Genomic DNA, 9,833 nt, shown 5'->3' with positions numbered 1-9,833 from the left:
TTTCATCAACTAATGGGTACTTGGAATATCTGTCCACGGTAAGTAAATACTGATGGCCATGGATCTCAAATAGATCTGACGCCAGGTATTGCCATGGCTTTGTGGGTGCTTTGTGTGGAATGAGAGGTTCTTTTGGTTGTGCATCCTGGTGTTCTGCACAGGTACTGCAAGATCTGCACATTCTTTCAATGTCTGCGTTTATCTTTGTCCAATATACACTCTCTCTAGCCAGCCTACGTGTTTTTTCGATGCCTTGGTGGGCTGCATGGAGTTGTGTCAGAATGTCGCTGGTTATGGTTTCCGGAATAAGCACTTGTCTGCCCTTAAATATAACTCCAGCTTCTATGGCGAGTTCATCTCGGAAAGGCCAATAGCTGCGTAGGTCTTTTGGCAGGTCTTGGATTCTGTCTGGCCATCCCTGATGGATGATTTCTTTTAGCGCACTGAGCTTGGGGTCTTTTGAAGTCTCAGTTCTGAGAGTCTCCTGTTTATTTGGTGAGAAGTTTATAATTGCAACAGTATGATGCTCAGGGTCTTCAAATTCAGTATCCAGCCCATCAATGCGTTCATCAAGTTCAATGTCTTCGTTGTTTTCAGGGTTTGGCAGGCGGCTCAGAGTGTCAGCTAAAATCATTTGGCTGCCAGGACGATGCACGATGCTGTAGTTGTATCCCTGTGTTTTGATCAGCATGCGTTGTAGCCTGGGAGGAGCAGCATGCAGAGGCTTTGTACATATGGTGACGAGAGGTTTGTGGTCCGTTACTACAATGAATGATTTGCCGTACAAGTATGTGTGATACCGCTGCATACCATACACAATGGCAAGCATTTCTCTTTCAATGTTGCTGTATCTTGACTGACATTCAGTTAGTGTCTTTGAACCGAAAGCAATGGGCCTGTTGTCTTGCACCAGTGCTACACCAATGCCTTTCTGTGACGCATCTACCTCCAGTGTTAGGGTGGCTGCTGGATTGTAGTATTTTAAGCAAGCATCAACAGTCACTGTTGTCTTTAGATCATCGAAGCATTTCTGATAGTCAGTGTCCCACACCCATGGTGAATCATGTTTTAGCAATCCTCTTAGATTGTGGGCTTTGTCGGCAAATTTTGGTATGTAAGGTGACAGGTAGTTTAACATACCCATGAATCGATGGAGGTCGTCTTTGGTTTGTGGCGTTGGCATCTTTCGTATGTCATGGATTTTGGCTGGATCTGGTCTGATGCCTTTGTCTGTGTACAGGTTTCCAAAAAAGGATATGCTCTGCTGTTTAATAATACACTTGTCACTGTTGAACACCAGACCTGTCTCTACAGCTCTTTCCATCAGGCTTGTCAGGTTCCTGTCGTGATCCTCCTCGTCAATTCCACAAACCGCAACGTCGTCTGCTATGCTGATTACACCATGAAGACCTTCTAGAATTTGGTCCATTTTGGCTTGGAAAAGGTCTTGGGACACACTGAGACCAAATGGTAAGCGTCTCCAGCAGTATCTGCCAAAAGGAGTGCGGAATGTGGTTAGAATCTGTGACTCCTCTTCAAGATGTATCGACCAGTATCCGGCTTTTGCGTCTAGCTTGCTGAACACTTTCGCATTTGCAAATCTTGGGTTTAGTTCTTCCACAGTTGGAATTTTGTGAGGGCACCTCTTCAGGCTTGCATTTAGTTTCTGAGGATCTAAGCAGATTCGAATTGATCCATCTTTTTTAGTGCTGAAAGCAAGACTAGAACACCAATCGGTATGTTCTTCAACTTTTCGCAGGACTCCTTGATCGACAAGTTTATTCAGCTCATCTTGCAGTTTGTCCTTTATGTGGATACTGCATTTGCGTGGTGGGTCGATGAATGGATTGGCACCTTCCTTTAGGATGAGTTTTGCTGTGCCACTGAAACTGCCAATTTTGTCAAATTGGTCTGGGTATTGCTCTTTTAGTTCTTTCATGCCTTTTATGTGTTGATTGGTACCGGTACTCACGTTCGTTTGTCGTTCTTCATGTCCCTTGTTTCCTCTTTCAGTCTTCGCATCAACGTTCACTGTCACCAGGCTGAGGAGCTCACTTGTGGGTAGTCCAACCACGGCTGGTCCAGGTACATCGACGACATAGAACTTTGCATCTATCCATCTGGACTTTTTGTGTTGGCATGGCATGTTGATGGTTCCAAAGCAGGGAATCACATCACCGGTGTATGATGTTAGTTTTACATTGGATGCTGATTTTAGATGTTCCATGCTTTGTGGCGATGCCGCCATACATCTGTTTGAATGTACGCAGTGGAAGCGTGTTTCCAGATGCTCCCGTATCTATTTTCAGTCGAAGTGTGTACCCCTGTCCTTGTAAGAGAGGTGGTTTTATGTTCAGAGTTGTGTATGCTTCATCTCTGGGTGGTTTCACATGAGTGCTGTGCATGCATTTAGAATTGATGGAGTAAAAGTGTTGTTGGTAGATATACTCATCGTCTTTAGTCCTGTCTACAGTGTGAATGCTGGACTCGTCTTTGCGTTTGTGTTCTTTCCATGGGCGAGCATGGCTTTGGTATCTGTCGCGCGTTCGTGACTTGCTTCTTCTGCGCTGGCTGGATGGCTCTCTCTGTCGTCTGCTCTTTTTACAGCACTTTGCCCAGTGACCTCTGTTACCGCACAAAGAGCAAATATCACTGTATGCAGGGCATTGCCTTGGCCTATGGTTTGTGTTGCAGTTTTGACATGTTCGACCTCTTGTTACAGAATGGACATTTTCAGTCTGTGACATACCAAGTTGTTGTATCTGTTCATTACCAGCTGTCAAGGCTTCGTACTTTCGCCCCTCTGCGAGTATTTCGGCAATTGGGTGACCTTTAGGTTTGCTGTATAGGTCATTTCTTAAAGCATCAAAAGGAGTACTGGCAATGATAAGTTCGACTAACCGTTCATTGAGCTCATCGTCAGTGAACTGGCATTTCAGTGCTAAAGTTCTGGCTCTAGTCACAAAGTCATCAATGCTCTCATTTGGCTTTTGTCTATATTGCATGAGATGGAGCCTGTGGATTCTGAAGTTCACATTCAGCTTTAGTTGTCCTTCAAAGAAATTCCACAAGGGTTCAGGCTTTCTCTTATCTGCATCATTAAGGCCACTTGTATTTAGTCGTTTTAATCCTTCATCTCCAATTCCTCTACAAATTTTTCTAGCTTGTTTTCCTGCATCCGTTATTTCTTCATCTTCCAGATACAGATTCATTTTTTGTTTAAATAAAGACATTGCTTCACTGAGATCGGGGTCAGACCAGTTCATCGTTGGTAGATGTGCAGCCATTTTAGTGCATTTATCTTGTACTCACGTTAAAAGTAGTTGTTCCTCTTGTCCGTATTTGGTTGTGTTCTCTGGACTGATATGCAATTATCACGCAGACAATGCTCTTTTACGATCTCCACATGTGTACAAGGGAGCGCGTCACCGAGTGGTCTCCCGCGGCATTCAAAACAGGCACATAACGTTAACAGATTATCTTCGCGGCATAATTTCCTCGCTTCGCTGGTCACGAACACTCACGCGGATGGTACTATAGTTGTTTTACCGCTGCCACCATGAAGTATTACTCGACAGAATCAGAGGTGGATCAGCACATCTTTACTGGGAACGACATGTTTAATATAACATACACTTCCGGCCTACGCACACAGCGTACCCGTATTACGTACACACGTATTACGTATCACAACAAGGGTGACATCATGAATTGGTCTTTTTATGGTAATGAAATTAAATTTCCAATAAGTACCAATACATTATGTAACTGGTGCTCCCATGGATTATCGGAAACATGCAATTTATCAATGTATTGTGATGAATAGGTCACCGGAGGTATGATTTATGGACACGCCCCTTAATTGGAAGGAATGGACGTGGTTAATTAAATTAGTGGTTACAGCTGATACGGGAGGAGAGGATCATTATTTAAGCATGGCTTGAGTTCTGTTCGGGAGGACTTGGGTCGAGAGCTCTCACCTGTGGGGAAATGTTAAACGGCCGCGGCATAACCAGTATCTCTGGCGGTACGGACGGGGGACTGCCTGTCTTAGAGGTGTACGACTTGGAATTAGGACAGCTGCTGACCACGGTATCCGACTACTCTCGTCATACGGAGACTGTAGAGGGTGATCCTGCCGGTCGAAGGACGATACAGCAAGGTCCTTGGATATCCTCTGTGCTGAACGGGAGGCCGTCTACCTGGGAACTCTCAATTGGATAAACTGATCTCTTGTGCGGCTGTTCTGACTGTGGACTAATCTTGCCTGTGCCAGAGAAAAGGGGGGTAACGTGTTTTAAATGATGAGTAATGCTATTTATAATTAATAAAGAATTGTGTTTGTTAACTGGCATCCGAGTGTGCTGATCTCTACCTTCCTATACTTCGTGCGGTTGTTACAGTATTCTGACTGATCTATTGAGTGTCTGATTATAAATGTAGCCTATTTAATGATCTGAAATGTGTTTATATGAAAATGTTTCTTTATTTGTGAAATAAGGTGGATAAATAGTTTTTATAGATTTGAATAGATTTTCAAAGATCATGGGACTAATATTGCAGATGATATGTCGCAAAATAATGTATTTAGATACATACATTAAAGTATAGTTTTTATTATTTAAGATTTTTTGCTAAGAGTGTCCAAAAAAACTCCAATAGATCAAATTAGTTGCAATATCTAAAATCATCCAAATCACTAGAAGAAAACGGGGCGAGGCGGAGTTCATTTGCGTGACGTGTGGCTTCCTGTTTCAGATCGCCCGGTACGACCAGTGGTTCACTTTCTACTGTCAAATAATTACGGTCTCTTTATTGTACTTTCAATGGATCGACAGTCATAATACATGTATGGAGTCGATCACATCTGTGCTTTAGTAAGTAACTCATTTTCTGCTCGGTCTGTAGTAGTTAAGCGCATAACGTTCTTAAGATTGACTTGTTTGAGATTTTTACTCGTATAAAGTATATATTGAGTATAACGTTCGCAAATAACCTGTCACAATAAGCATGCCGTATTTGTTATCATTTGCGTCACTTTAGTTTCTCGGAGTAGATCGTCTTTTTCCGTCGGATCTTTGAGGAGTCCGTGACTGCGAGACAACTTCATTCAACACGCAGTGTCTGTTGTGTTTGTGACGTATGGAGAAGGCTTACACGGCGCTGTACCAGGAGTTTCTTCACCTCCAGTCACTCTGCTCAAAACAAGCAGCAATGCTACAGCATCTTTCTGACATAATACAAAGACAGCATGGTCAAAGACTTCCTCCTTTTATGTTCTCTGTAAAGAATATGTCACACTCTATGAAAAGTCATTTAAAGTTATTTGCACCTTGTTTTTAGATTCGACCTCAGCACATAACTTGGAGGTCTCTCCATACCAGTGCACACAGTCCCATCCTGCAGAAGAACCCCAAAGGCTTTCCACCGGATCCCATTGTCAAAGTAGAGTATTGTGAACATATTTATTGTTTTTGGATGCACTGCTGCATCTTCAGGATTATTTGTGCTTTTGTTTTTCAGCTGCTTGTGATTTCAGTCACATTGAGAGTAAACCGGACAGGCTGCATCTGTCAGATCAGAAACAGGGTGACACGGATGAGCAGAATCCTGTAAGACCAGTGAATTACAGTGCCTGGCAAGACCTGAAAAAAGCTGAGCAATGCTACAATGCCACTCATACTTCACAACAAAAGCGGGTTTGTATCATGCTTGTGTTGAGTTTGCTGTGGTTCAGCATATTGTGCAATATTTTGATAGCACCACTTTGCTTAAAATATGTGACCCTGTCTGTGCAAACCCAGCAAAATTCATCTTCTAGTTTTGCTATAAATTCTATGAAAATAATTGATATCTTTAATGTTAAATGAGTAATTGAAATCACAAGCTGCATCGGAAAATCGGATATCCACCTTGAAGTTTTCCGCTGTTTTTATTTGATCGAAAAATGATATATGTTATTTTCCAAATACATTCTATACACAAAACTCTCCGTATTTTGAGTATGAAGATGCTTGTGTGTCCCATAGAGGCCGTGGTCTTCCTCGTTTCTGGACAGTGAGCTCGTGAGTCAGGCAGGAGTGCTGTTCATTTCTGGAGTCACGCTGCAGTCACAGGTGTGTGAGTTCTGTCAAGCTGTTTTTCCTGGACAAACAAGCACCCAAGGAGAGTTTCTTCGTCATCTTACAACACACATGACCTGACCACAAAGATGAATGTTATAGATGTTTGATTCAGCGCTCTTGAATGATTTTGTTCTAAACTAATCATCTACCTAGTACAATAGGGTATATACTCATGGGGTGATGTCGTACTTCATCTGAAATCTCGGCCAGCTAAGCCACTTCTGCTCTCATAGTGCTGAGAGCAGAATTTAACTAGCTGTCACGATGTGTTTAGTAAGGAAACCTCTGTGAACAAGCGTCCAGTAAGTACAAAAGTTTACTTTGCTTTGTTTCATATTTGTGGATGTAGCTTGAAATGTATAGTTTGAAGCCCTTTTCCTTTTTGGTTGTTGATGTAGTGTTTAGATAATTTGACTCGCGTCGTTGACCATAAGCATAGGTGCAGCTTGAAGTGACCGAAATATGCCATTATTCCCTGTGGAATGACTACATCCTCAGCCCATGTACATATACCCTACTGATGATTTACTCGAATGAATATATTTGCTAGTTGCTCATGAGCGCTGTTGTGTGTACTGTCTGCATTACTGTCTTTTATGTTTCTTACAAGATTGTAAACTAAAGAATATAGAATTATTAAAAAGTGAAATAAAACCGCATTCAATTACACAGAAGCCCATTTAATCTTTTGAATACACAAAGGTTAAAACTTTTGGCATTCCATACTTTATTGACATACTAAGAAATAGAATTTGGTGAAGGGTGAGATGTTCATGAACTGTTCATGTGAAGAGATTGGTCTAGTTCACATACTTTATAGATGCTGGTGTGTACCATGTTAAACACAAGACAAAGAAAAGAAGGAAGCACAAGGGCTATATAAACAGCCATCAGAAAAAATCAAGCACATGTGAGTACAGGAAAAACAAGATTACAAAATAAGGTCCTGAAGAGAGAAATTGCACATCTTTTAAGGTTTTTTCATCTTGGTGATCATTTTAAAAGTATAAATGTTCTTATGTTGCTATTTGAAATGTGTAGATCGTGCAACTTGTAGTTTTGTTTTGAGTTACAGTTCAACTTCTCTTTATCTGCTTCTCTTTTTATTTTTGTCCATGTGCTGGTGTCGTATACGTTTTTAGATTTTCTTTGGATTTCTTTGAAAGCTGATTCAGCTGTCTTTGTGGTTGTTGAATGACAACAGCACTATGCAGTTTATAGCAGTCATAAAATGATTTCTCCTTATTTAAGAGGTATGTGATGGCTGCTTTTTGTTTACATGTGGCATATTTAGCATCAAGTTAAAGTATTGATTTGAGGAGTGCTTTATGTAATTCTGGGTGAATTAACATTTACTTTTTTAAATATAGCAAAACATGAACTTGTTTCATGATGTCAAAATACATTTGCAAAGTTGTCGCAAATCTACTTTGTGTTTGTCATTCTCGTGTATGGAGTGTAGAGTAATGTAAAAAGTAAAATAAAACATTAAGTATAAACAGCGTTGCAGTTTTAAAGCTTAAGGGCAAGAACTTTCATTTTCAGTCCACTAAAATTTTTATTTCTTAATACAACAAATAACAATACAACATGCACTTTACACACACATTACTTTTACTTAAACCTTTGCAGTTCACCATGAATAAACTTCAAAGCTCCTTTTAAACAAAGTAAAATGCAGCATTATTATATTCTGTTGGTTGTTTTTTGTTCAAACGTTTGTGTAGTGTTAAAAACTGAAACAGGAAGTTGTTCTTGACCAGCGTTTCTTACGTCATCCGAAGTGGTCTACAGTGTTGACCCACAAAACATAAAAATCTAAAAGGCTGTAACAAATCTGTAGTTCATACGAAAAAATACTGGCAGCTGTGGTTGCAAGTAAACTAGAATATCTCAAATACGTAAGCGTTGCAGTTTACAACTGTTAAAAATAGTTACACTTTACAAAAAGGGTTTTTATGGGTTTTTGTTAATATTAGTAAATCCATTGACTAACATGAATTAACAATGAGCAATATAGTTTTTCTCAATTGCTTAAATATATTTCTTGAAATGATGCCTCCTTTTTTCGAAACTCTAAACACAAATCCATAACTTCTCACCCAATTCCCTCAACATACTATTTTCAGGTCAAAATGAAGCTCTCTTCTCAAAACCATTCAACTTGCTGAAAACCCAAACTTCCCCCCAGACATGACAAACAAGCCCTCATAAACACTCACACTACAACATAGTCTTAGATTCTGGTTAGATCAATTCAAAACACTGTTACTAAACCCTCTTATTGGGATTCAAGAATAATTTGAAAGCTTGGTGTTTATTAGAATATACAACATAATAGTGCAGATATACACATAGTACAGTATAGGCTAAAACTGCAAAAATAACATTTAGGCATTTAGCAGATGCTTTTATCCAAAGTGACTCACAGAAAAGATAAAGGAAACAATACAGTAAAGCGATTTGTCAAAAGGAGGTAATATAGTAACAAATATGGCATCCTCTGCACCTTTGGCCCAATTTCGTAAAAGTATACTACAGCAGATTTTCTTTAATTAGTCCCCTCTGATACCTGCAAAAAGGTGGAACATGTAAAAAAGGCTACAAATACATATTTGTTCACGTTCTACAGTTTATAGTGAAACTTCTCTCATATACAGTATGAACTGTAATTATACCGTATGTTTACAGTGTGGGGCAGTTGTGGCCTAACGGTTAGAGAGTCGGACTCGTGACCAGAAAGTTGCCAGTTTTATCCTCAGGGCCGGCAGGTAACGACTGAGGTGCCCTTGAGCAAGGCACCTGACGCCCTACTTGCTCCCCGGGCGCTGCAGTGATAGCTGCCCACTGCTCCGGGTGTACGTGTGTTCACTACTCTCTGGATGGGTTAAATGCAGAGGTCACATTTCAGATATGGTTCACCATAACTGACTAATAGGTCACTTTCAGTAAGTAGTATAAAGCCAGTAGATGATTGTAGGATGCACAGATACCTGGCAATTTCAGTGTACATCTTGACACTCCAGTTCATTATATAATGTGTTAGTGTTTTCTGAATGAGAACATGGTTAAACCTTTGCAAAAGGAGGATGTTTTTGTGTGGGGTTTGTACAAGTGTACAAGTGTTGTACAAGTGTTACCATTTTTTTGGAGTGATATTGAGTATTCGATATTCAAACAAAGATCAGGCCTATTCTTGATGTATAAATTAATCCATAAACATTCTGGGTAACCTCTTTTTTAAACTGAACACATTATTTTGAGTTATGAGATTAATTAATTAAAAAAGCAAAACGAATGTATAGATTTTTTTAAGCCTTTTCCTTTATTGTAAAATATCCCCTACAATATAATATTGTCTATTCTTTTTCTGTTTTTACTCCTATTTGGATCCTTTGTTGCTATTATATATGTAACAATGAATACATTGTAATCCTCTGTGTGTATATAAGTGCAATAAAACTAATACTCCAGAGCTGCCCACTGAAGGCAACTTCATTTGTGTGTTCATTTGCCAATCCCTTGAATTGGAATGCAGCCAATATTTCCGACTCGACTTGAAAGCAGCCAGGGCGTTACAATTCTGTGCTGTGTCTGAAATAGCTTCATATAAATGTAACGATACAGTAAACATTACATATAAATAAATACTTTAATGCAAAGATGAGCTGTATTTTGATGTTAGTGACAGCGTCGGAGGATTCAGCC

General features: G+C 39.9%; 1 protein-coding gene across 1 annotated transcript; it reads left to right on the top strand.

The window, feature by feature from the left end:
- Positions 1-4,711: 4,711 nt before the first annotated feature.
- LOC306909498 (uncharacterized protein) lies at positions 4,712-7,788 on the top strand. Its single transcript, XM_079483244.1, has 5 exons — positions 4,712-4,877; positions 5,044-5,254; positions 5,344-5,445; positions 5,524-5,699; positions 6,030-7,788. Exons 2-5 carry the CDS (start codon positions 5,143-5,145, stop codon positions 6,201-6,203), a joined length of 564 nt encoding a protein of 187 aa, XP_079339370.1. The 5' UTR covers positions 4,712-4,877; positions 5,044-5,142; the 3' UTR covers positions 6,204-7,788.
- Positions 7,789-9,833: the final 2,045 nt, after the last annotated feature.

Source organism: Barbatula barbatula (genome assembly GCF_947034865.1).
Source record: "Barbatula barbatula genome assembly, chromosome: 20".
Lineage (NCBI taxonomy): Eukaryota > Metazoa > Chordata > Actinopteri > Cypriniformes > Nemacheilidae > Barbatula > Barbatula barbatula.
This window is presented reverse-complemented; position numbering and strand designations above follow the sequence as displayed.